Source organism: Mastomys coucha, unplaced genomic scaffold (genome assembly GCF_008632895.1).
Source record: "Mastomys coucha isolate ucsf_1 unplaced genomic scaffold, UCSF_Mcou_1 pScaffold22, whole genome shotgun sequence".
Lineage (NCBI taxonomy): Eukaryota > Metazoa > Chordata > Mammalia > Rodentia > Muridae > Mastomys > Mastomys coucha.
The window spans coordinates 133,291,136-133,318,359 of NW_022196905.1; the positions used below are offsets into that span (position 1 = coordinate 133,291,136).

General features: G+C 50.9%; 1 protein-coding gene across 5 annotated transcripts in view; it reads right to left on the bottom strand.

Moving 5' to 3' along the window:
* The window catches only part of Prkar1b (protein kinase cAMP-dependent type I regulatory subunit beta), a 121,875-nt gene that overhangs the window by 25,025 nt on the left and 69,626 nt on the right, over window positions 1-27,224 (bottom strand). For all 5 annotated transcript variants that reach the window (XM_031338460.1, XM_031338462.1, XM_031338461.1 and 2 more), the window contains 3 exons: window positions 21,405-21,466; window positions 20,676-20,722; window positions 8,250-8,408 (listed from right to left, as the gene is read on the bottom strand). In XM_031338460.1, the coding sequence (XP_031194320.1) occupies window positions 8,250-8,408; window positions 20,676-20,722; window positions 21,405-21,466 (268 nt within the window). The remainder of the gene's footprint in view (window positions 1-8,249; window positions 8,409-20,675; window positions 20,723-21,404; window positions 21,467-27,224) is intronic.

Sequence of the window (27,224 nt, forward strand, 5' to 3'; positions counted from 1 at the left end):
AGAAACCCTGTCTTGAAAAAAACAAAAACAAACAACAACAACAACAAAAAAAAACTTTCCAAAGGTGGCTGGCTGTGGCTATGCCTCCCCTGCTCTTCCCAGGTAGAATCTAATATGTAATGAATGCCCCTGCCTCAGCCATCTGACTTGTATTATAAGTATGCACCACTAAAACCTGCCATTACAAAGCCTTTAGGTTGTCAGGGCATGCATCCAGTGGACCTCCCGGCAACCTCAGGAGTCTACAGCAGTGGTAAGGGAGGCTTGTGTCGACTGCCCTGGCCATTGATGAGAGACCATAGATGTCCTAGAGAAGTACTGCTGCAGCTGAGACCCTCTTATGCCTGAGGTCTATATCAATCTCAGGTACTGCAGCCCTGAGTCTGCTGAGGAAGATGTACACTGGAAGATGTCCAGGAAAGGGAGATGGATCAGACATGAGATACAGGACTGATACACGGGGGGGCTGCAAATGTCTTTAGAGGAGCGTGGCTCAGCCTTGTCTAAAAGACTGGCGATCTCAGTCCTACGTGGGGTAGCATTTATGAACATCCCTCGTGGGGCCTGGTGCTAAGCTCTAAGCACATCAGCACAAGGTGCAGCAGCCCTGACGGGAGCAGAAATGTAGAGGCCAGTGCATTGCAGGCTCAGAGCTGAAGCATCAGCTCTTAGGAGTCAGACCTGCTATCCCTCTCTTGACACCACCCACTGACAGGGCTGCCCCTGCTCTCTGGCAGCAGGTTCAGCTGGGTGTAAAGATGGTCATGCCTCCTTCAACTAGGCTCACTACAGATGGCTCTATCACACCCGAAATAAGGGTTGCATCAGGAGCCCCCTCTCTATGGGGTCCCATGTACCCAAATTCAGAGCCACGAGCCAAAGTCAGTCAGTGAAGCCCTGCTGAAGGGAAAAGGATTTTCAAGAGGACTGAATTGAAGGCACGTGGCAGTAAATGCCAGTCCCCGGAAAAATATGATAAAAATGTGAGCACTGGTGAAGTGAAGAAGAAGGGCTCTTGAAGTTCCAGGGCACACCATAGCTTCCACAGGGCCAGACAATGGGGTTCTCCCTAGCCGTGCCCAAGGTCAACCTTCTTGCTTGCCTAAAGACACTCAATACTCCTGGCTCACTTCCTGGGCTCTCAGCATCTAGAACACAGATCATGGGGTCAATATGGGCTTCTCACTCTCAGAAAGAATGTGAAGTCTACCATGGGTATCACTTTTGAGCCCCACACCTTAGTGGGGTTGAAGATATCGGGATAGGTCTGCCCTCCCATGTCCTCCTAGGGCTTCACATAGAGGACGGCCAGGCTAAGCTTCTGAGGGGATCAACACTTCAAGTCAGGGAACAAGGGTAAATCTGGATGTACTTTCCACATTACTAGTCCTAGGGGACTGAGACTTTTAAAAATCATTTATTATAAGGACCAAGAGTCAATAAATATCCCTACTTATGTTGATAGTGGCGATAGCATCAATATTAGTAACAGTGATGATGGCGATAGTGAGATAGTGATGATGGTGGTGGTGGTAATGGTGCCATTGGTAATCATAGTGATGATGGTGGTAGTAATGATAGTGATGGCGGTATTGATAGTGATGATGGTGGTGGTAATGGTGAGATAGTGATGAGGGTGGTAATAGTGATGGTTTTGACGATAATGATAATGATGGTGATAGTGGTGATGGTGGTGCTGGTAATGACAGCGATGGTGCTGCTGGTAGTGATGATGGTGATGATGACAGTGATGCTTCTGATGGTGACGATAATGATGGTAATGATGGTAATGAGAATGTTGAGGTGGTAATGGTGCTATTGACAGTCATAATGGCAGTGATGATAGCGGTGATGGTGGGGATGATGGTGGGGGTTGATGGTAGCAATTGTGGTAAAGGTGATGGTATTGTTGACACTGATGGTGTCAATGACAGTGCTGCTGATGTTAACTAATGGTGACAGTACAGAAGGTGGCGTTAGCAACTATGGCAGTGGTGATTGTCACTGATGTGAATCTTACTGAGTACCCCAGAGGAGGGCTCGTGGTGAGGGCAGCCCACCGCTGCCTATGCTCTTGAAACAATCTTGTCCTCTGCAAGCCTCAGGCTCTATCCATGATCTGGCCGCTCTCTCTAACTTGGGCCCCATGTCTCCCTCCGTGACATCATACCACTGCTCAGATAAAGTTGTTGACATGTGAGCTCCAAAGGTCCTTTGCTTCCTGTTCTGATACAAGCATCCATCAGCCTGAGACAAGCCCCTAGTCATCAGAAATAGGATGGGTAACTCTGAAGACAGGCACCAGTCCCCTGTGCCCCAGCTACTCTCAGGGACACTCTTCTCTCGGAAGATGGCAAGAAGCATAGCTGAGACCTTGCCCCCAACATTGCTCTTAATGTGCCCCACAGCTCTGAGAGATGATGTTATACCTCTACTGGATTGGAAACAGAAACCCAAAGGGTAATAGTCTGGCCTGTCTCATGAGTTGGGGATTGAAATCACTGTCTTAGGTAGAGCTCTCTATGTAGCTCAGACTAGGTGCTAACATAAGAAATCTGCCTGTCTCTGCTCCCTGAATGCAGAGATGAAAGGCGTGTACCACCACACCTGGCTTCTTTTCTTTCCTTTGTTGAAGTGTACTTTAACTCTGTAGCCCACACTAGTGTCAAATTCACTATATAGTCCAGGCTAACCTAGAACCTGTGACTCTATCCCAGCCTCCCAAATGCCAGGATTACAAGCATGAGCTCCCTCAGCATGCCAAACTGCATTCCCTCCTACTGTGGGGATAGAAGCTCTGTCCACAAAGCCTCTGCCATGAGTTAAACCGTGTGGTCAATCTCCATGCCCATCCTGGATTGGGGGAAATCCCACACCATGCCCAGGCTTGGAGCTGGCACAGAGCAGAGAGCTAAGGTGGTCCAGTTTGATGTCACACATACGTTATCATCACCTTCCCATGTTCCTGTGCAGGCCAAGTAGCTGCCAGCAAGCAGTATTCAAGCCTGCAGGTAGCTTTCAGACGGGCTTCAGTGAAGGAGGAGAGGGCTCAGTCCTGTATGGAGAGATACGCAGGAGGGCCTGGCTGCCCTGGATATCTCCTCTCTGGGTGCCTGTCAGCTAATGGCAGAGACAGTTCATTGTTCTCTCTGCAGTCCATCACTCGTAGTGTGATTTCCATGGCCAGGTGCCTCTTGGAGACACAGGCAGGTACCCACAGTCCAGTTAAAGCATGAGGAGCCAGAAGAGAAATCTATCCCCAATCAATCATGTACCAACACTGGAAGGTGATGCCCATGACACAGACATCAGCAGACACCGGGGCTCTTACCAGCCAGACCTTGCCATTCTGACCTGAGGACCCTAGAAAGCTGGGGTGGACAGCCCAGGAAGTTCACACTTGAAGACCAAAGACTCAGGTGTCTGTAGAAGGAGAGGGACGTGAAGGATGCAGAGAAGGGGTTGGGCAAAGAACAAGGTCACACGAGGACAGCACCATGGGACTCTGGGGAACAGGCTGAGGTCGTGGGTGTCATTTCCAAGATTCAGAGGCTGTTAGGAGCAACGGGTGGCTATGAGTTAGTGTAGGGATGCGCACCGAGCTTAGAGGGACAGCACCCCTTGACCAGTGAGGACCCTGAGAGAAGCTGGAGGATGACTCTGTTGAGCTAGCTGTCAGGAAGCCTGGGCTCAGACCTCCATTCTCACTGGCCTCTTGAGCTCTGTCTTCTCATCTGGTGCAATGGGAATACTAAAACCTCCCCCAAAAGGTCTCCATGAAGACTGGCACAGGATATAGTGACAAGACCCCAGATCCCCCTCTCCCGACCTTGGGCCTCAGCTTTCCCATCAGATTGCGTTCAGAGAAGCACTAATGAGCCCACGGAATTCCAGTCCCAGAAGCCCAGAGTTACACACCGCTAAGCTCGCTATTTTCCAGGAAGAATCTTGTGGTGGCTAATTCTAATTGTCAATTTGACAGGATCTAGAATCATCTAGTAGAAAAACCTCTGGGCAGGTCTGTGAGGGGTTTCTAGACTGGGTTATTAAAGTGTAGACTTGCCTTATAAGTGAGAGGACCAATCCTAAATGTGGGAGGATCTCCCACTATTCCATGGGCTGGGGTCCTAGACTGAATTAAAGGAGAAAGAGAGCTGAGAACCATGTCTTCTCTCTCTCTCTCTCTCTCTCTCTCTCTCTCTCTCTCTCTCTGTCTGTCTCTCTCTCTCTCTCTCTCACCCTTCCTCTCCTCTCTCTCTTTTTCCCTCCTCATCTCTCCTCTTTCTCTCTCATCTCTCTCCCCTTCCTTCTCTCTCTCCTCTTTTTCTCTTTCTCTCCCTCTCTCCTCTCTCCTCCCCACCCCTCTCTTCCTGACTGCGGATGCAATGTGACCAGCTGCCTTATGATCCTGCACAACCCTTTCCTCTCCATGACAGGCTGTACTTAAAGCTGTGAGCCACAATAAACTTCTCCCTTAAGCTACCTTTGTCAATATTTTGTCATAGCAAGGAGAAAAATTACGAATTCAAGTCGCAACAGGGCTGGGGACTCAATGTCCAGCAGTGCCAGGAGAACTTTATTAAGTTGTCCTCGGCTATGGACCTTGATGGTGAGACGGATAGTTCTGCCAGCCAGCAGAGGCTGGAACAAGTCTGTTTCCATGACAACAAGACAGCACACTTGGAAAGCCAGTGTCCAGGCTCTGGTGATGCAGAACTGTTGTGTCTGCCTATTGGAGCAAGTCAGGTGGCTGTGGTAGCAGCAGCCTGCTCGGTGACCTGGCCCAAGCCATTTCAATCCCATCCAGCCCTTAAAAAAAGCATCTCTTTTGAAAATGTGCAGTTGCCACTGACCACCTAGCAATTAAGCCATGCCAGAGGAATGCAGGCAGGTTGTGACCCAGGCACCTCAGAAGCTAACATTGATGTAGCAGGAAAGACAATGATGAAAATGTGGGGCCTAGGGAAGTAGTCAGGTAGCAGGTGATGCCAGCCTGCTTTGTTCCTAGACTGGGCAGGCATCCCTAAGCCTCTTGGTGACATGGGGTATGCCCAGCTTAGCAGTTTTACAGTATTCAAGACAGCAACCTAAGATGGTTCCTATGGGGTTCAGCCCAGGAACCTGCTTGCAAAGGCTAGCTCAGCCTTCTCCCCAAGTAGCCTGCCTGGTTTCAGGGACTTGCTCTGCCTGTCCCCTTGGCACCTGCAGCATGCCCTGTGGTGGCTGGTATTGATTATCAACTTGACAGAATCCAGAATCACCTGGAAGGGGTCTCAAGGAAGGATGATCTTAGTTTAGGTTGCTCTGTGGGTGTTTGGAGGGTTATCTTGATTGGGTTATCGGAGGTGGGAACGCCCACCTGGAATGTGGGCAGCCCAGAACCATTCACTCCTGGACTGAAGGCAAAGGGGAATGGAGTACTGGCATTCAGTGCTCTCTGCTCCTCGGCTGTGGATGGGATGTGACGTCCAGCAACTGCTGCGGTGACCTCTGTGCTGTGATGGACTGGACTGCAAACTGGGAGCCCAGATAAGCTCTTTCTTCCCTAAGAGGCATTTGTCAAGGGTATTTTACCACAGCAGTGGAAAAAGAAACCAAGGCAGACCTCAGCCAAGATCCCTATCAGGTTTCAATAGCAGGGACCTTGAAACCCAGAAGAGCAGAGCTGGCACTCACCTCCAGTCTCCAGGGCCCTTCCCCGCTCCCTCACCAATGAGGAGTGTGTGCCTAGCGAACTGGCATGAGGCTGGGTTGGGAGGTCACTGTGGGTTCAGGAGAGGAAGATGGTGATTGCTGAACAAGCAGAGGCTCCACCTTGCTCAGGGTGTCCCAGGTAGGACAATGAGACCAGGGATCCAAGACCCTCCCCCCAATCTTCTGCCACCCAAGGTGATGAGAACCACATGCTATGTATGGTGAGCTCTGCCTCCGAGCACATTCCCCACCCCCACCCCCACCCCCACCCTGCACCGCACCATGAGCAAAGGCTCAGAAGAAGTTTTTTAGTCATTTATGTGTATCTAGTTCCCCACCGCCTCGGGGTTCTCATTCTGGGCAAGGGTGGATAGAGTCACCTATTCATTCCCAGGTTGTGTGACCTCCTGTGAGTCACTTGGGGACTCATCTCAGAAACCCTACAGAAAAGGAAGAGGGCATTCATAGAGGTTGAAGGTGTCATATCACCTGTACTATGAAATGGAGGGTAGCTGGTTCTTGGGGAGATGGTTTAAGGAGTCAGCCAGGACGTGGGTGGGTCCTTCAGAGTCAGTGGCATTGGGAATGGAGACCCACATCCACTTAGGACACAAGATCCAGGGACTCTGGACACTTCATTAAGAGGCCTCAGAAGACCCCCAGTGTGGCCTGTACTACACAGTTTGATTTTGTATATGTGACTCTTTGACATGACTCTTTTATATTTTGAGATACTATTTTATATTAAAAGATATTTGAGATATCTTTTATATTTTGAGCTTCACGTAATCCAGGCTAGCCTCTATGTAACCTGATGATGACACTGGACTCCCGAACCTCCCGCCTCCACCCCTTGAGTGCTGGAAATGACAGGCACGCACCACCGTGCCTCCTTAGGAAGCTCTGGGTCCACACCCCAGGCCTTCGTGCATGTTAGACCAGCCCTCTACTAACTGAGTCACATCCCAGCCCCTCTATAGAGAATTGCAAACGCGGGGTTCCCAGTGAGAGACAGGTGAGTGAACAGAGGGCTGAAATAAAAGGAAAGAAACTCATGGACTGCTGCCCTCTGTTGAATCTTCACCTGAGTGCCTACAGATGGCGGTACACCTATGGTTCTGCCCAGTGCTGAGCACCGTGTGCCCCTTAGAGAAACAGAGCAGCAGGGAGAAACACTTAGGAAACTTCCAAAGGACAAGTCACAGGATTCCATCTCTAGTGTGGTGTCTGAGCTAACCTTGTGGGATATAGCCAGCTCCCGGGAGGGAGGGAGACACTGGGGACTTCTCATCTTATGCATCTCCCACCGGGAGCCCGAGTAAGGCAGGATCCCTCAGTAGTGTGTGATTTGGCTGGATCTAACTCTGCCCAGATGGGGGATGGGTGCGGACAGGATTCAAATTCCCCACAAGAGCTCTGCCGGATTCTGGAGCCCAAATGGCTCTATTCTTAGTGTCTGGGGGATCCGAAATTAACCCAAAAGAGAGCGCCAGCTCCCTCTGCGATTTTGAGAGCATTTCTGAATATAAAGTCCTAACCACAGAAGTCCCACAGCCAGCAATGACACAGCATAGACGAGACAGTCAAGAAACAGCTGCTTATGCAACTTCAGGCCAGGTGTGCTCAGAGGGGACTGGGACTGCATCCTCTTGCAGAGAGGGAGGATCCCCCATGACACCCTCCTACTGGGACAGGCAGGTCCCTGCAGATGGAGAACATGTTGGAGACAAAGAACTACAGAGCTATACCGCCTGTGCTGTGTCTTTGTGCCCAGTGCGGGAACCCAGATGTGCTGGGCAAGCCGGGCCCTGGGGACGGCTGCCTCCAAGACAGGGGTGATCTACAAGTGTGTCCTACAGAAGAGCTGTATCATCACATCAAGACCACGACAGGACGTGCCCTCTGTGCCTCAGTGACTGAGCACCGGGGTTCCATCCTGAGCTATTCTGGGGAACATTCTGGAACATCTCACCCCATGGCCACTCTCAGTTTCCCCAATCTAACTCAATCTACCTGAATCACAGGTCCCTCTGTGACTCAAGGAGTTGTATGTCAGGGATCATGACAGTGGGCCCCAGAAGAGGTTGTGGATTTTCAGGATAGAGAGCCTCCTAACCCTTTAGGACAAAACTCTCTCTTCTCATGATGTTTCCTTTATACAGCCCCCTGTGCTCAGAGTAGCAGCCACCCCAAGGCCTTTGCATTCTGTCCCTATGACCTGTGACTCCCGTAACCTTAGCCTTTGCCCAGATGTCACCTTGGAGGGACCCTGGGTTTTATTCTCCAAGTGACCTCTGATCCAAGATGGTAGCACTGGAGATCGAGCTATCCCAACCACAGTGTACAGTATCTGGAAGGAGAGAAGCGGGGATGGCAACTGAGACATTCCCAGTCATCTTCCTGGGTTGAGGAGCTTCTGATACTTTCCACTCAGGTCACAGGCTGTGCCTACTAGGGAAGCCCATCGTTACCTTAGACCTGGGATTCTGGTGGTGTCAGCTCCTACTACTGTGCCTCCTCCCCTGGCAGAGTCTCCTGGTCAGGGTTCCACTCACCATGAGGATGCGCCTGTAGCTGTCACGGTCGATGCCCCAGAGCTTGAGATCCGTTTTGGCCTTCACGGTAGCTGCTCTAGGGGTGCCGTAGATGAGGGCCAGCTCCCCGAAGCTTCCCCCCTCGCTGATGTTGGTCACCCATTCCCCGTTCACATATACCTTTGGAGAATAGGAGAAAAAGGTCAGTGGGACACGTGGTTCACAATAGCTGCTTCCTCTATGGGGGGACCCACGACCAGCCCCAGTGGAAAGGAGAGGTGCTTTGTAAGGCTCTTCGACCACTTCACATCCACTCCTGCCCTGGAGGTAACCTTAGGCCAGTGTGACCTGCTCCAAGGAGCATCTATCCCAGCCTACTCAGAGCCACACCTGGCCAGCACACACTGCCATCAATGAACTGGTCAAGAGTAGAGGGCAAAACACAGTGTGTCCCAGCTACCTCTTAGGCTGGTTAGCCAGCCAGCAATCATCTCTCAGGTTCTCTGGGCCTCAGTATTTCCAACTGTACCCCAATGCTCTACAATTACACAAAGAAGGATGGATCCAGACAAACATTCTCTCTCTTGCCTTTTCCATTTACAAAATGCCTCTCCTCTCTGGCCATTCAGCGACCCCTCTGCTTGAGTGTCCCTCTTGTCCCACCCCTGTGGGCAAACACTGACTGTTCCCCTTCTCCTCTAGGCCTCTATCACCACGGCAAGCACCCAAGTCTTTTGGCTGTTGGCCTAGTTGAGCCCCCTGGCCAGGCACCACTACCAAGCTGCACCGAGAAGGAGCCAGGACAAGATTCCCTTTCAGGCCGCGTGGACAACGCGCCCTGCACAGTGTGCACACTATGCATGGACCTTGCGCGGCCCACACCCAGCAGGGGCACAAAATGGGCAGATTGTTCATTCCCAGGACGATTGTGCAGCTCAGTTACTATAAATTGACACAATGCACGCTTTATCCCACAGCGTCTCAATGAGCGTACAGAACCGTTCCCACTGCTAAAAAACGGGTGCGTACGCAGAGAATGGATTGTGATGAATCATGGAAGCGATTCTTATTGAAATCAATGTCTCATTATCCGGTAATAACTGAGGCACAGAGATTTCTGTCTGAAAGAGAACGCCTCGCAGGTGATGGTTGTAACTCCACGATGAAGTGAGCAAGACGTGGAAGGGGACTGGCTGGCCAAAAAGATAGGGGGTAGGGAGGACAATAGTTCCCAGACACGGAACTCAGGGACCAGGTGGGGTGTGTGCTCTTCCCATGTGGCCTGGTGACTTTTCCAAACCCCAAAAGGATGTGGGATGCTCAGAGGGGAAGAGCAGGGCACAGAATGCCCTTAAAAACCTGCAAAGAGAATAGGCCGGCTGTCACCCCAAGCTGATGACAGGCTCCAGGCCAGCCTGGGCTATACAGTGATGTCCTGTCTCAAAAAAAAACCTAGAGCCAAAAAGATCCGTAGAGAATCTGGAAGCAATGTCCACCAAATGCTGTGGGGAATGTGGATGGAAACAGGGAGGGAGTGTGGCAGTATGGGACTTTAGATATGAGTTTACAGACCTCAGAGCATACCCCTAGGACCTCACATCATTTCCACAGCCCAAAGAGGGAAGAGCACAGCCTCGGGTCCCAACTCAGGGCTGCCACTGCCACCTCACCTGTGCTCCTGCAGGAACCTATGCATGCAATTAGCTTGCAGGTTGGAAACCCCACTAATCTGAACATGGAGCTCAGTGAGTATGCACAGCCCTCTCAGGGCCCCTCAGTGTCACTTTCAGTCTGTCACTTGGCTCCGTGAGCCTCAGTGTGCTCATCCAGCCTAGATGGGCTGCCATACCCATCTGATGCTGCCAGGATCATTGTTTTGGTCATTTGTTTAGGGATTGAGTACAAGGTCTTGCACCCCAGCCCCTCTCTGGGGGATTCTAGGCAGGGGCTCTACCACTGAGCCACACCCCAGCCCCTCCCTGGGGGATTCTAGGCAGGGGCTCTACCACTGAGCCACACCCCAGCCCCTCCCTGGGGGATTCTAGGCAGGGGCTCTACCATTGAGCCATACCCCAGCCCCTCACTGGGGGATTCTAGGCAGGGGCTCTACCACTGAGCCACACTCCAGCCCCTCCCTGGGGGATTCTAGGCAGGGGCTCTACCACTGAGCCACACCCCAGCCCCTCACTGGGGGATTCTAGGCAGGGGCTCTACCACTGAGCCACACCCCCTCCCCTCACTGGGGGATTCTAGGCAGGGGCTCTACCACTGAGCCATGCCCCAGCCTGTCACTGGGGGATTCTAGGCAGGTGCTCTATCACTGAACCACACTCCAGCCCCTCCCGGGGGGAATTCTAGGCAGGGGCTCTACCACTGAGCCACACCCCAACCCCTCACTGGGGGATTCTAGGCAGGTGCTCTACCACTGAGCCACGCCCCCAGCCCCTCACTGGGGTTTTCTAGACAGATGCTCTACCACTGAGCCACTCCCCAGTTCCTCACTGGAGGGTTCTAGGCAGGTGCTCTACCACTGAGCCACGCCCCCAGCCCCTCACTGGGGGATTCTAGGCAGGGGTTCTACCACTGAGCCATGCACCCATCTTCTCTCTGAAGTATTCTAAACAAATGCCTACACTGAGCTGTATTCCTAATCTCTCCTCATTTTGAGACAGACTTTCCCCTCTGTAGTCTATGTTGTTTCCTAATTTGGTAACATTTTCCCACTGCAGTCTCCAGAGACCTGGGATTACAGGCATGCACTACCACCCAGGCATCTGGAACATTACTGAGTTGAATGTGACTTCCTTGTTTGTTTCCTGACAAAGATCTGAGGTTAGTAACATCTCTTGCATCACAGGCACACCTATTGGCTCAGCAGAAGTAAGTCTTACTGAAAGCCTAGCCCCAGAGGCTGCTCTGTCCCCACCACACTTTTGTCCCCGTGTGTCATCTTGGGTGGAGTCCTATGTACAGACGCTCTTGGGGTTGGAAGAGGTATGTAAGACACTCGAGTCCCTGCTAGCGAGCTGCCAGTGGGCTAGTCTCCTTGCAGTATGGGGATCAGGAAGTCCCCCCAGTAGCTACCCCAATTTGGCGGAAGGACCTAAAGCTATCACACACACACACACACACACACACACACACACACACACACGTACCCAAGAGCACTGAGTCTCTGGGAACATAATACCTCTGTGGTAGTAATCCTTCCGCCACTTCACACGCCACAGGAGTGAGTATGGCTGCTCTGGGACATGACCATGAGCAGGGACCCTGTGCAGTGACTACCCTTCCTCAGCCCAGAGCCTCAAGCCTAGGGGATCTCCCACAGTGTCAGAGGAAACCATTGTGTCCTCCAAGGCCACCCGGAGGACAAAGGGCCATCCTTCTGTGCACACTGGCCTCTGTCACAGCTCCCCCACCCAGCTGGTACGCAAAGGGGCTACTCTTGTTTGCTTCCATTTTTTTTGTTTTTTTCTTCCTTTAGGAGAAAAATGGTGGGAGGCCCCACTGCGCCACATTATGCTACACTAGGGACCAAGGGTCCTCCAGCTGAGCCCAGCCTCTTCTACCCTGCCCTGCCTGCCTTCCTCCTTCCTGCCTGTCCCTGTTGAGCCTTGGTTCAGTGAGTGACCCTCTGACTCAGGCACCTCCTCACCTCTAGGGACTCCGCAGTAGATGACAGATTCCCAGCTTCAGGGGAATCTTCCAGATAGCAGAGACTCAGGCCATGGGCTTATGGTGTAGAGATACAAGACTGGTGTGGTGGTCCATGCCTGTGATCTTAGCCCCTGAAAAACTGAGTCTGGTGGATCGGGTTAGCCTAGGCTACAGAACAATACTGTATGAAAAAGAAAAACCAAGGCTGAGATGGGTCAGTAGATAAAGTGTTGGCCTTGCAAGCAAGCAATAATCTGAATTTGAGCCCCAGAATCCCCGTGAAACCTCTGGGCATAGCGGCCAAGGTCTGTAACCCCCGCACTGCGGCATGGAGAATACAGATGGGCAAACCTGAAGGGCTCATTGTTGGCTCTCCTACATGGATCAGTGAGTTCCAGGCTAGTAAGAGACTGTGTATTAACAAAGCAAGGTGGACGGACGGGATGACTCAACAGATAGGTACTTGCCACACAAGCCTGAGGACTCAGCAGGTTTGATCCCTGGACTCATGCAAAGGTGAAAGGACAGAACTGACTCTACAAAACTGTGCTCTCACCTCCATATATGTGTGATGTCAAAAGCACCACACCCTATCACTTACTCACACACACGCTCACACTCACATGCACAAATGCACGCATGCACGCACACAGCCCCCCCTACAATAAATAGGATTAAACTTATAAAACAAAGTGGATGGTATTTGAGAAATGATGACTGAGGGTTGACCCCTAGCTTCCATTGACATTTGAACACACATGGACACACCCACATTGCACACATGTGCATGGACATAACACACTAGCAAAAAGAAGAAAAGGAAAAACAATTAAAAAAAAATTCTCAATTTAGACTCCTGGGGTGGCCTAGCCTTTGCATATTTTTAGAGGACCAGAGGTCACCAGAGGTGGCTGGGCAGCAGAAGGTCACCTGTACAGTAAAGTCCTGGTAGAGTCTCCAAAGATCACTGGGTTTCTAGAGCACCAAGACTCCAGGACCAGTGAACATCACTCTCCTGACATAGATGGACAAAGGTTGCCAGGAGCCCAGGGCTGCCCTGGGCAGGGCACCCAGGGCAGGGCCAACTCTTCCTCCCTTCTCAAGCACTTCAACCAAGTGGGCAAGATAGCAGTAGAGACATGAGGATAAGGATAAGCACAAAATGTGGGTCTGGTGCACAGGAATGCCACACCTTGGCCTATGCCCTGGAGCACTCCTAGGAAGTCATCAGGCCAGTAAGGGTTCCATTTTATAGTCAGTCCATCTCTGGGTGCAGCCATCTTTCACTCTTCCTCATGTCCACATGCATTTCCAGATCCCCAGAAGGCAGGTCAGGTCAAGACCATGCCCCAATATGAATCCCATGATTTCTCCGAAAAAAAAAAAAATGGAGTCACATGAGGTCTGTACAGCAAGCCCAACAATCCAAGGGACTGCCAGAACCCTCAACCTGTGTAGCCCAGCCCCACTAGAATAGTACAGCATTGGGGTTCCTCAGGGTCTAACACCCTCAAATCCAGGAACACTCACTGCCAGACCATATTCAACACCCTGTGACCTTAAGTAGGGTCACTGAGGACCTCGGAGACGATGTGCTGTGTGGGTAAAATATGCTTGGGAGGCTCCAAGATCTTCAGAAAAAAAAAAAATGACACAGCCAGCTCTGCATTCAACAGACGGCCAACTGAAACATAACAGCACTTTGGAAGGTACATCTCCAGGAGATATTCACACATCCCTGTTCACTCCAGGGTAGCCTGCAAGAGCCCATAAGGATGCACATAAAGAAAATGTGCCATATGCTCCCAGTGGAATATTACTCAGCCTTAAGCAGGGCATTCTGACACCTGCTACAGTGTGAATGGGTGGATCTTGAGGCTGTTTTGCTCAGTGACCAGCAGCCACAGGAAAGATGCTGTGTGAAGTCAACAGGAGAATCCCCAGAAGAGTCGGACTATTTTTAGAGCAGGAATATGTGAATTCTAGCCACAGAATTCACATGAAACCTCTGGCCATAGTGGCCAGGGTTTATAACCCCCATGCTAGGAGCTGGGGAGTACATATGGGCAAACCTTTGGGGCTCACTGTTGACTATCCTACATGGATCAGGGAGTTCTAGGCTAGGGAGAGGCTGTTTTTAATTTATGTGTGTGGGTGTTTTTGTCCGCATGTGTGTCTGTGCAGGCGGAGGCAGAAAAAGGGATCAGATCCCCTGGAACAGAACTGACAGACAGCTGGATGCTAGGAATCAAACCCAGGTCCTCTAGAAGAGTATCCAGAGCTCTTTAAGCACTGAGCCATCTCTCCAACCCTGGGAGTCAGACTTGTAGGGCTAGGAAGTAGGAAGAGGGGAGTCAGGGGCTGGGGTGGGACCATGGAGTGACTCAGTGAAGGGACCAGATGAGATGAGTGAGGCAGTTCAGACAGGAGGAGGGTTGAGGAGACAGGTCAGTGGGTAACGGCTCGCTGTGGAAATGTGAGGACCTGAGTTCAGTTGCCAGAAGCCTTGTTTTTTAAAAGGTCAGATGTCACGGTGTATGGCTGGGTCGGTGGATACAGGTGGATGCCTAAGGTTTACCCGGCTAGCCAGCCTGACTAAATTACACGCTCCCAGGCCAGTGAGAGACACATTCACAAAACAAACAAACAAACAAACAAACAAACAAACAAAAACCTCACCAAGGTGGACAGTGACTAATAAAGATACCTGAGGTTAAGAGCTGGTGTTCACAGACATGTGTTCTCCTCCACGCCCTCTCCCCCCCAACCCCACCCCACCCCCACCCCCGGCCACACACAAAGTAAAGAGTTTTGGGGACGGGTGATGGTGGACAGCTGCACTGTTGATAATATAGTTAATCTCATGCTCCAAGCACTCTAACAATTCAAACAGATGTGCTCACCCAGAAGTTCTGGCGAACTGAACAATCCCCAGCCCGCACAGGATAGTGATGCCCAGCTCCTGGGTGCACACAGTGTGGCCAGGGAGGGAAGAACCTCTCCTAACACAGGAGGAATCCTACGGACCCAGAGCTCACGGGGATATTGTTAACCTTGGAAGGGATGGCGGCACTCCCAAAACAAGGAGTCTAGGGACAACCAGGAAAGACCCCAGAGCCCATCCCCAATCTCATACACCTGCTGTCGGGTGTCCGTTTTAGCAGAAATGCTGTATGCCATGAATAAAACAAATTGGAAAATATTTTTCTACTAGAAAACTGGATTCTAGTTCTTGGCATACACCTAGCATTTACAAAGTCTCTGTGGAAAGCCGTGAGTTCAACTAAGACTGAACTTTGGGCATTCCTTTGGGCCCCAGAAAACCCAGCACACTGGCCTGTCTGGAGGGAGGGGTGCAGATCCTGCCTGGAAAGGTAAAGCTGGTCACATCTCATGTCCCCACCCAGGTAAAGACAGATGGATTGTGGCTGCCCTAAAGGCATCCTCACAGACCTGCCTGGCCTGGGGGAAGGGTTACAGGATGCAGCACTGAGGCCATAGAAGCTTGCTGAGGGTAATCACAGTGATTATAGTAATACATGCCCCATAACTCAGCCGGGACTGACATACGGGCTTCTCGCTCCCAGCGGCTTACTGGGCACCCTTTGATTCCTTTAAATGTGGCCTTCCTTCACAGCCCCCGTGTGTTTACCCTGCATCTCCCACATCACAGTCCAGCTTCTTCCGTGCCCATCCCTGTGGATGCTCCCTGCCGCCCACCCCTGTTACCACTGGAAAGTCTGAGAGACTGATGAAGGTGTCGGGACTTTTTCACAGTACTGTAGGGAGGCGAGGCCGGACGCACCCACTCATAGGTCCAGTCTTTGCACCACCCGCAGATTCTACATCCTAAACTCGAGGCTTTAGCCAGGAAGCGGCATCCACCCACGATGCCCAGACATCCTGGTTTGGCCAGCCAGCATCCAGCAAGGACCTCTAAGCTGCCTTTGAACCTGAACCTCCGGGCTGGGAAGGGAGGCGGGGCAGATCTGTCCAGACAATATATTTGAGGAACTGTTTTGTGAAGGTGAGCTCACTTTTTCCTTCACAAAATTGCCTCCACATGTCCCCAGGTTGGTGGGTGGCCAGCTAGAGCTCTGACCATCATTATAAGATAGTGGGGCCAACCAGAGGCTGGGGAAAACCTCAAGCCAGGCTCCTCCCACCCTAGCCTCTTATTGACTCATTGGGACCTGGAAGGTATCTGTCTGGGAGGGTTGGAAGGGTCCTATTCAGATGAGCTGTGACTTTGGGGACCCTCAATCCTGCCTTGAAAAGGATGGAGTGGAGGTTTATGGGATCCTTCCAGTCCTATCCATCCCTCATTCCACATACAAGGGGTCACAGATACATATCTGGGGTCAGAGTCATCAGTTAATGTGGCTTTCACTTTTGCAGGATTCTGGGGACAGTGAGGTAGAGGCTGGCTTCTGAAAGGAGACAGAATAGCACAGGCTTAAACACTGAGCACACTGTGCCCATCCAGGGAAAACCTCAGACTCAGTGAGCCAGGAGCACACAAGATGGCCACATGCCTTCAGGTACACTGGAGCTAATCTGTGGAGGGAGGTGACCACTGCAATTGGGGTAGACTGTGGGTGTGGAGGGCTTCCCTGGGGATGAAAGGTTGTCTAGAACAGTCAGGAGGTGGGGCCTGCCTGGTACACCATGGGAAGAGGGCAGGAAGCTTTCTTTGTGGGAGAATCCCCATGGTGTAACACTCTGGCCACTGTGGACCTCATGCTCACCCCTCTGGGACAAAACCCAGGGTGGAAAGGACCAGAGTAGAGCCTCCTTGCACAGCCTGCACAAGGTTCTGACTCCCCCACAGCCTTCCTGGAGATGTACATGGCTGGGGGTGGGGCTCTGAGGGACTCCATAACCTTGAGAACAGCCAGCACTTTTCCTATAGCCACCTGTTTGGGGGAAGTCAAAGAATATGTGACCCAGAATCCCCTGGGGTCACCCCAGCCTTGTCTTTGAGATGGAATCAAAAAATTCTAGGAGACTTTAGTAAGCACAAAGGAATTCACGTTTGGACTGCGATACACAGCTTAGTTGGTAGCCTGCTTGCTTAACATTCTCGAAGCCCAGGGCGGGGGGTGGGGGGTGGGGGGTGGGTGGACCTCCATCCCCAGCACCACACAAATCAGATATGGCCACACAGCTCTGTAATCCCTGCACTCAGGAGGTGGAGGCAGGAGGATCAGAAGAAGTTCAAGGATATTCTCCAACACTTGAAGAGTTTGAGTTCGGGGTGGAAAAAAAAAAGGGAAAAAATGGAGGAGGAGGAAGAGGAGGAAGAGGAAGAGGAAGAGGAAGAAGAAGAGGAGGAGGAGGAAGTGGAGGAGGAAGAGGAAGAAGAAGGGAAAGAGGAGCAAGGGGGAGGGGGAGGGGCAGCCTCATGTTCCAAGGAAAGAATGGGCCCAGATCAGAAGCCACACGGGCTCCCAGGTTACAGGGGAAGAATCTGGTCTTCTGTTGTCACTAAGGTCAGCATTTATCGTCGCTCCACTGGAGACAGAAGAGCAGGGCCTGGAGAGTATTGAAGGATGAATAAGAGTTTGCAAGGCAGAGCAAAGCTAAGAGCAGAGAACTGGAGAAAGCCCAGGCCCTGAGGTGGGAGATGCTGTTCACTGTTGATTGCCATCCACCCCATGAAGTAACCACAGCACCCCCAGGGCAGGCCCATGTTGAATACTTTCAGGAGTACTATGGGAGCTGGCAATGCCATTGGAGAGCAAGAAAGAGCTAGCAAACACTGCAGAAGGAGCAGACAGAGCAATTAGTGGTGGTTTTAGGGCCAGGAGAGGACAATGACCAGGGATCACGCCCTGGGAGAGGAGCTACGGGTGCAAATTATGGGGGGTTGGTAGAGTGTTTGCCTGACCTGCAAAAAAAAAAAAAAAAAACAGATTCTAGCCCCAGCATGGTCTAAGCCAATGCTTGTCATCTCAGGTCTCAGGAGATTAAGGCAAGAGGATTGACAATTAACGATCATCTTTGGCTACATAATGAGTTTAGGCTAGCCTGAGCTACATGAGACCCTCACTTATTTATTTTATTTTATTTTATTTTATTTTATTTAGTATTTCCTCTGTGTAGCCCTGACTGGACTTCACTCTGTAGACCAGACTGACCTTGAACTCAGAGATCAGCCTGCCTTTGCCTCTGAGTGCTAGGATTAAAGGCATGTGCCACTACCACCTGGCAACCCCCATCTTTAAAAAAAAAAAAAATCAAACAACAACAAAAACCCAAAACAACCATAAAGTAAAAATTAGAAATGAGTGACCCACACCTCCCAGCAATTTCAACTTCCAACCAAGAGAGCAGTGGTCCTCAGGACCCACTTATACAAACTGCTAGGGACCACAGCCTCCTCCGCTCCCTTCCAAACCTGGCCTGGAGTAGGCCAGGAACCAAACTGCTTTCTGAGCTGGGCTTTTCATGGATGTTTGTTTTGATCTGAAGCTGTGTCACAGCAGAACCTAACTAGCATCAGAACCACTTTTTAAACATTTGCCTCACGCTTCCTCTGTGTGAGTGGCTCAAGGGATCACTACCTCCCAACTCAGTTTCCTTGTTTGGGGAGACAGGAGGCCCTCCCTCCCCTGAGACCCAGACCAGGGGTTGAGCTGTCAGATTCCCCAGGTCAACTTTGCGTGTGCCCCACTCTGGACACCGGGGTGACTCACTTCCTATGTGGTGGCTCCGGAAGCAGGTGGGCCAGTGCAGTTCCCAGAAATGCATTGTGGGACAGAATTGGGCTGCTGGGGAAAATCAGAAAAGGATTTTCCCAGAAATAGCCTGGCTGGACATAGGCTTAGGAGCAGAGGCCAGGCCCAAAATAGCTCGCCTAACCCTAGGGCACCAGGCAGGGTGTGGCCGAGACACCTCCGAGGCAAGGAGGGCACAGCAAGTCCCCTCGGACAGGTGGGGCACAAACTATGGCTAATTAGAAGGAGAGGCTAAACTGAGCCACAGCCCAGCAATAACCCTGGGGCTGGCCTAGGAATTGACCCGCAACACTAAGGACCCTGAAATATCCTGGGAAGACTCTGTCTGTGTCCTCTCTGTTCCATCTGGAGACAGACCTTCAAGAAATGGATCACAGAAAATAGCCCCAAATAAGCAATTGATCAGGGCAGGGTACGTGGCACACCTGCTGACACTCACCCCAAAGAGCTGGCATAGATTACAACACTACAGGGAGAAGCAGATACTCAGGGTGACAGCAAGAGGAAGTGGGGGACACCCACCAGGACAATACCAGCCCAAGCCCAGTGGCAGTTCAACAGTAGGTCAGACTCCCGGAGGCAAGAGGAGGTACCAGGCTGACTCAGAGATGGGTGTCATCACACTGCTTAGGAGGATGGTGTAAGAAGGTTACCATGAGCTTGGAGGTAGCCTGGGCTACGAAGTGAGACCCTATGTCAAAAGAGACAAAGCCATAGAGGATTTGGATAGAAAACAGACCCCTCAGCTCAGGGAAACATGTTCTGACAACAGGAGTCAGACGAGGGGACATTAGTGTCATTCCAGTCAGAGGACACTGAGGGGCTTGGACAAGGGTGGCCATGGAGGTAGAAGAAGGGAGGGCCAGCAGAGGTGAGGTCTCTAAAGGGGATGCTTCTAACATTACAGTGATGGAGAGAGTTGGAGTGGGCAGGGTAGAGGATGCTCTGTAAACATGTGAGCCCTTTGTCCTGACAGTACCTCGGTGAAGCTTGGTTGCAAGCTGGCACAAAAGCTGACAGTCACCCCATGTCACATCAGTACCTCTAGGGTCTATAAACATGGAAGCTATTGCCCATGTGGTAACCCACTGTAAGCCTGCAGAGTTTGTAGGCTAAACTAGTTGGCTAGACAAAGAGAACACCTTAGGCTGCTTTCCACACAGACCCTCTGTGAAAGCAAGAAAGAACCCCACTGGGCCTGTGCCTGCCAGACACAGATCTCCTTCCAAACTGGGCTTTTATAGTCTTATACTGTCATTTAGACAAAATGCTTTCTTGTTCTTGAATAAAACAATTGAAATAAGGCTGGGGGCAGGGTGTGGCTCAGGGCTGAAGCTTCTGCCTAGAGTCCCCCAGTGAGGGGCTGGGGTGTGGCTCAGTGGTAGAGCCCCTGCCTAGAATCCCCCAGTGAGGGGCTGGGGTGTGGCTCAGTGGTAGAACACCTGCCTAGAATCTCCCAGTGAGGGGCTGGGGTGTGGCTCAGTGGTAGAGCACCAGCTTAGAATCCCCAGTGAGGGGCTGGGGTGTGGCTCAGTGGTAGAGCCCCTGCCTAGAATCCCCCAGTGAGGGGCTGGGGTGTGGCTCAGTGGTAGAACACCTGCTTAGAATCCCCCAGTGAGGGGCTGGGGTGTGGCTCAGTAGTAGAGCCCCTGCCTAGACTCCCCCAGTGAAGGGGCTGAGGGTGTGGCTCAGTGGTAGAGCCCCTGCCTAGAATCTCCCAGTGAGAGGCTGGGGGTGTGGCTTAGTTGATAGAGCCGTTTAGAAAAGAAGGGGTTGGGGTGTGGCTCAGTGGTAGAACAACTGCCTAGAATCCCCCAATGAGGGGCTGGTGTTTTAGTGACAGAACACTCATCTAAGTGCTAAAAGCCCTGAGTTCCATCCCTAGCACCATAAATAAACAAACAAATAAAACATTAGGATCTATTCAGAAAGAAATGCTGCCAGCTTGCATTTGTGAGACCTGGTGCTAAGCTGTGTGAAGTCTTCCAGCCAAGCATGCAAAGAGGACCTGTTGTCCAAAACCCACGATGGATGGATAGATACTCACATCGACTTCTCCTTGGTCAATCACATAGAAGTTATCTCCTTCATTCCCTATGACAAAACAAAGAGACAACAGATGTAAAATGTGAAACAAAATGAGTTAGATGCCTTGGTCATCTGGCAAAGAACCCTTGTAACTACATGTGTCAGCCAGTGCCAAGCAATACCAGCCCCAGGTGCCAATCCCTGGGTACGGAGCACCACCCCCTCTCTCATGCTGGAAGTAAACCCAGGGTCTCTTGCACACCGGGCAAAGGCTCTACGAAGGAGCCATGCACCCAATACTCTCTTCACTCATTAAGTTCTTCAGGTTGGTCTTGAACTCAAAATTCACCTCCCCTGCTTCTTGGATCGCTAGGATGACAGATTGATGTTACCTGTTGTGCTGTGTTTCATTAATTTCTTTTCTCTTCTCTTCCCCCTCCTCTGCTGCCTGCCTACCCCCTTCCTCTGTTTGTTTGTTCTGAGACAAGGATCTCTCACTGTGGAGCCATAGCAGGGCTGGAACTCACTATGTAGACAAGGCTGGCCTCGAACTCACAAAGGTCTACTTGCCTCTATCTCCCTAATATACATACTCTCCCCCTAAACCCCAATCTCTGTGAAGAGTCTCACACCATAGCCCAGACTGGCCTTGAACTCTAGACAATCCTCCTGCCTGAGCCTCTGGAGCACCCACCACTTCTGGCAGCTTCTTATGTTGGTCAGAACAGACATCTGGAGAGGAACATACCTTGCTGAATGACCGTTTCCCCACCGATGTGAGTGACAGGAAACATGGCGTCAAATATGTCACTGAAAAAACAAGCACAGACAGGAGCTGTAGCAGGCACCAGCCAAGTCAACGTGCTTCCCACGACTGGTCCTGTCGTTCACCACCTCTTAGCCCCTCCGAATCCAGTCTGCAGGCCTTAAGGAGAAGATCCCCTCCAAGTTAAAAGAGGAGTTAAGGCCTTCCCCAGCCGTGCTGTAAAGAGCCACATGGGCCACCAAGCACAGCCTGCTTGTTTGGCTTCTTTGTCTGTTTATTTTGCTTTCTGGAGACAGTGTGTCATGTAGCCCAGACTGGCCTCAAACTATGTAGCTGAGAATGACCTTAACTTCTGAGCCTCCTCCTGCCTCCACCTCCCCAGTGTTGAGATTATAGCCACTGCCCTAGGTTTATGGGGTGCAAGAGATTCAACCCAGGGTTTCTGCCTGCTAGGCTAGCGCTCTATCAACTGAGTCACAACCCCAGGCCCTGCCTGGCTTCTTACAAGAAAGGAATGAGTTTATGGGCACTCTTTTTACAATCTGGTTAAGAGAATAAGTCACAGTCGGTTATGAGCACTTCTCATGCCAATAAATGCAATTTGTTTGGGACGTGGCCATCAAGCCTGATTGTGTGGATTTTGCTGGCTTTCCCCGCCACCCGGCTTTTTTTTCCCCTTCTGAAGGAAAATATTTACAGTCACAGGAGTGTTCATAATTCCAGACACAGAGATGAGGCATCAGGACAGGGGATGTAGCTCGATGGTAGAGCACTTGCCTAACATGTGGGAAGCCCTAGGTTTAATTCCCACTCCAAAAATTGTAAAGAAATGAGACATCAGACAGCACTCAGATTTGCAGGACAGAGACACGTGGACTCTCCGCCCCTGCCCCAAAGTCTCTGAAGCTGGGGGAGCCCAAAGTGGTCTCTGTGCCAACCCTGAGGCTTCACCTTCTAAATGTAGGTGTGAAATGGGCCACTGGACAGAAGCCGAAGAGTAAGGAGGGCTGGGCTATTAAAGTCACCAGAAATAGCAGGGACATGCGACATGGCCACGCAACATGGCCACATTTGTCCCATATGTGCCATCTCACCAGGACAGCCATTAGAACACAGTCTGAAATGCCAGCCCATTCTCCTGATATGTAACCTCCATCCCTGTCTCTGGGGCTCCTGGCTCCCCAAGACAGGAAACTGTGCTGCTGGGGAGGCTAAGATACAAGTACAGAACCCCCAGCCAGGGAGTGTTCATGCCTGGAAACACGGAGCACTTCCCTGTCTGCCCTGAATGTTCAAAACAGAGTGGACAGAGATTGATAAATTGAGGCAAGCCTCAGAAGAACTCAAGGGCCCTCTCTGACTGGAAAATATACAAAGCCATCTGGGAAGAAAACACAAAATAAAAGATCCAGACTGTTCCATGCTCTGGTCCCAACCTTCAGCGCATATAAATAATTCTTCACAAGACCTGTGGGAGATCAGCCTGGTCAATATTCCATCATGGAGAAAGGAAAAACACGTGAGGCCATGCCCCTTGCTTGTTGATCGTTGCTAGGGGAGGGGCTAATGAGACCCCACCCCACTTCCTGAGGCTCTATGGAGTTTATAGTTGCTGGGAGAGGGCTCGGGAAGCCCCACCCCTCCCAAAGGTTTTACAGATAGTTACTGGTTGATGGGGGGAGGGGGGAGATTTTCTTCAGTGGTATAACCACTGGTAAGTTGCCCGTGCTCCTGTGGATAACCCCTCAGCCATGCTCCTGTAAGGGTAGGGTTCTATGACAGTCACCAAAGAAATAAAAGACACCAAAACAGAAGAGGGAATAATCGGGGAAAATAAAGGTCAGCTGGTATGGCAGGGGGGGCAGAGAAGCTAAGGGGAGGGAAGTAAGACGCAAATGTAATTCATAATAAGCCCAATAGTCACTGTACCTATTTTTAAAAAAGCTCTGGCTATTCTCTCTGTCCAAACACGCTTCTCTGGAGCTCTTAACCCCTGTAACATCTTGGATTTTAGTTTTCTGTGCTCACTGGGAGGAGGAAGGCAGTCACATGAGGGAGCTGTGGACAGGTCTCAGGCCAGCTCTGGATGTGTCTGTCTTCTGACAAGGGTACTTCTTGGCCATAGTGTCTCCAGCATCTGCCAAATCACCCCAGCCTGGCTGCATCTCCTCAAAACCACACAACAAGGGTCTGAGAAAGAGCGGATCTTTAACAAACGACCTTGTGGTTCCTCCCATGCTAAAATAATAACCCTCAGCTCATAATGGTAGTGTGTGGGGGGGGCACACGCGCATACACATTTCTGTGGGTACATGTGGGGGCCAAAGGGTGATAGTCTGTTTCTAAATCACTCTCCAGCTGATATGTGTAAATGTATGTGGTGTGATGTATACAGTATATACACATGGATGTGTGGGTGCAGTACTTTGCACATGTGTGGAGGCCAAAGCATAGCAGGCGTCCTGTTCTCTCCTCTCTGCTTGATTACTGTATCTGACACCGCAGTCCTGAGATTAGAGGCTTATGTGCACACATCAAGCTTTTTCTGAGGGTGCCAGGGATTCGAACTCAGATCTTCATGCTGACCCAGTAAGCAGTCTTACCCACGGACCCCCTACTCCACCTTAGTGTTTGAGACTAGATCTCTCACTGAGCCTAGATCCTGGCCAGTAAAATCCATAGATCTTCCTGTCTCTGCCTCTCTGGGGCTGAAGATTACAAGGACATGGTACTGCACTTGGGTTCTGGGGTTAGGGCTCAGGTCCTCCCACTTGGCCAACAAGCATGTTTCCCACTGAGCCATCTCTTCATCCCAACGGGGTGTGTGTGTGTGTGTGTGTGTGTAAGAAATCAAACAGATCCTGTATACTCCCCACCTGCCCACTCTGGAAGCTGCCTGCTTCACCACTCTGGCTTCAGACACTCTCCTCTGAGATGTTATTGGGTCTGAAAGATGCAGGTCCACCTTCCTGATCCTAAGAGACTGATGTGTAGCCAGCGCCATCCCAGCCTGCCCTGGGTGGTCCCTCCCTGTCTGAGCATCCCCACAGGAGGTCTGCTACTGCCTTGTGCATCTCTGTTCTCCCTCTTATCTGGGTGAAAATGCACCAATCTGGCAACTTTCTTTTCTTCCTTGGTCTCATTCTGTAGCCCAGGTTAGCCCTGAACTCATAACAATCCTTTCACCTCAGCCTCCGAGAGCTGGACTGCAGGTGTGAGCAAGCTCAGGCAGCTTCTAGTGACTTTGTTTGTGGTCCTAGCCTCCTTTCATTCATCCCTCCCTGCCCTGAGGACTTTCCAGATATTCCCATGTTTATGCAATCACAGAGTGGGCCACAATGAACATTCCAGAGCTCCTCAAGTCGAGGGCAGATAAATATGATCGCATCTCTCTATTGTTTGGGCTTGCTTCCACTTGCACTTCTGCCTGGGTTGGCCAAGGTGGGAATGGACTGAAAATGTTTTCTGGGCAAACAGTCCCCAAACTGAGAGGTCTGGCTCTCGATGTCAGTCACAGATGTTTGCACACAGCAAAGTAGGCTTGCTGGGCACAGCCTTCTATCAAACATCATTGAAGGACCCCAATATCTCTGTGAGCACACCCATGTCCCCTTCACTGCCCAGCTGCATGGCTATTGCAGAAACAAGCTGGGGACATGAAGATGCCAAAAATGCCACCCGAGCAGCCAGGCTGGGTCTCACTTCCCACAGTGGTTTACAAGCCAGGTTTCCTTCTGAGAAACCTGACACCCCTTAAGAAGACTCAACAGGCCCAGGTCCGTGGCTCTCCCCACTCCTCCTGCCTCCTTCCAACTCCAGACAAACCTAATCCCTTCCCCTCTCTTTCTCAGCACTTAATGGCATTAAAAGGTGCTGGCCTCCTCAGCCTATAAGAAGAAAAACAGTTTTCCACACTGATCCGGAAGTCACCTCCAGAGGGTTCAACTGAAGCCACAGGCAGAAATCATAAACAGCCTACCATTTGGAAACCCGATCAACCCACCCTCTCTTTCAACGATGCTGGCTGCTCACAATGCAGCCGTGGCTGGGCTGGGCTCTGGGGTGGCCATTGGTCAGGCAGACTGGGAAGACAAGCCCATGAGATTACCACCATAGGCATTAAGAGGCTGGCACTGCCCTGAGTCCTTTTGGCCACCTCTGTTCCCATGCACACCTGTCCTCACAAAGTTAGAGTGGTAATGAACTCTGCTTCCACTTAGGGAAGCTGGGGCTCTCACCTGGCCTGTGGCTAAGAGCACAAACCTTTTGAAAGTCTTTACCTAGGCCATCGCCCCTCACCAGCATCTCTTCCTCCTGCAGCACCTCAGCTCTGGTGCTTTCTCAGTCTAAAAGGACAAGGGGATGGAGAGGATGGACAGAAAAATAGGGACAGGTGGTTGGATGGGTGGATGGATGGATGAGTGGCCAATTGGATGAAAGGGTGGGTAGGCAAGTGGATGGGTGAAGGGATGAAAGAATGAATGGATAGATGAGTAGATAGGTATATGGATAAGTAATGGAAGGATGTATAGATAGATATTCAGATAATAAAGTGAGTGGATGAGTGGATGGATAGGTGGGTGAGCAGATAGATGGGTTCGTGGATAGATGGATGGATGGATGGATGGATGGATTCATGGATGGGTAGATGGATGGACAGATGGATGGATGGATGGATGGACAGATGGATGAATGGATGGATGGATAGACAGATGGATGGATGGACAGATGGATGGATGATAAGCAGATGGGTTGGTGGATAGACTATAGATTGAGATAGGAAAAAAGAATAGAAAGTTGCTATATTGATGCATTTCCACCCAGATCCAAGGGAGAACAGAGATGCACAAGGCAGTAGCAGGACTCCTGTGTGGATGCTCAGACAGGGAGGGACAACCTAGGACATGAAGAATGGAGAGTAGATATACATTATCAATAGGTTGGTGGATAGGTAGATGTATGGATGATGTGGACAAGTGAATGGATAGTGGGCAGATAGGTGGACAGATGGGTTCTAGGATTGGTGATTGACAGGTGGAAGATGTCTGGATGAAGAGTAGGTGATGGACCATGCATAAGTGGGAGGATATATGGGAGGACAGAGAGAAAGACAGGGCTAAGGAAAGAAGGCAAACTGATAGGATGGCGAGTAGAGGTGGGCATGGTTCAGCCTTTCTCGACACACACAACAAAAAGGAAACACTGTGGTGCTGCCTGCCTTGGGCCCATCAGCTCCACATTAGGAACCCCTGTGAGTCAATGACGTGGAAAGGTGTCCAGTGACTAACACTGAACACTCTTTAGACAGAAGCCCAGAATACAGAGTCAGGGATATATTGAAAATTATGGTACTGGGCTAAGCATGGTGACACACACCTTAATCCCAGAATTAGGGATTAAGGGAAAGTGCATCTCTGTGAGTTCAAGGCCAATTGGGGCTCCATAGTGAGACCCTGTCTCAAAAAAAAAAAACACCTTTTAAAAAATATTTATTTATTTTATGTATATGCGTACACTGTAGCTGTACAGATGGTTGCAAGCCATCATGTGGTTTCTGGGATTTGAATTCAGGACCTTCAGAAGAGCAGTCAGTGCTCTTAACCACTGAGCCATCTCTCCAGCCGTCAAACTTTTTTTTCAATCACAATTTTGCTAAAAAAAAAAAAAAAAAGTATAGCATTGTGTGGCCATTAAAAACTGATGGCACAGGGCCACAGAACCACTGTGCAGCTAAGAGCTCTTGCTGCATTTGTAGAGGACTCAAGTTTGGTTCCCACTGCCCATGTCAGGTGGTTCACAACC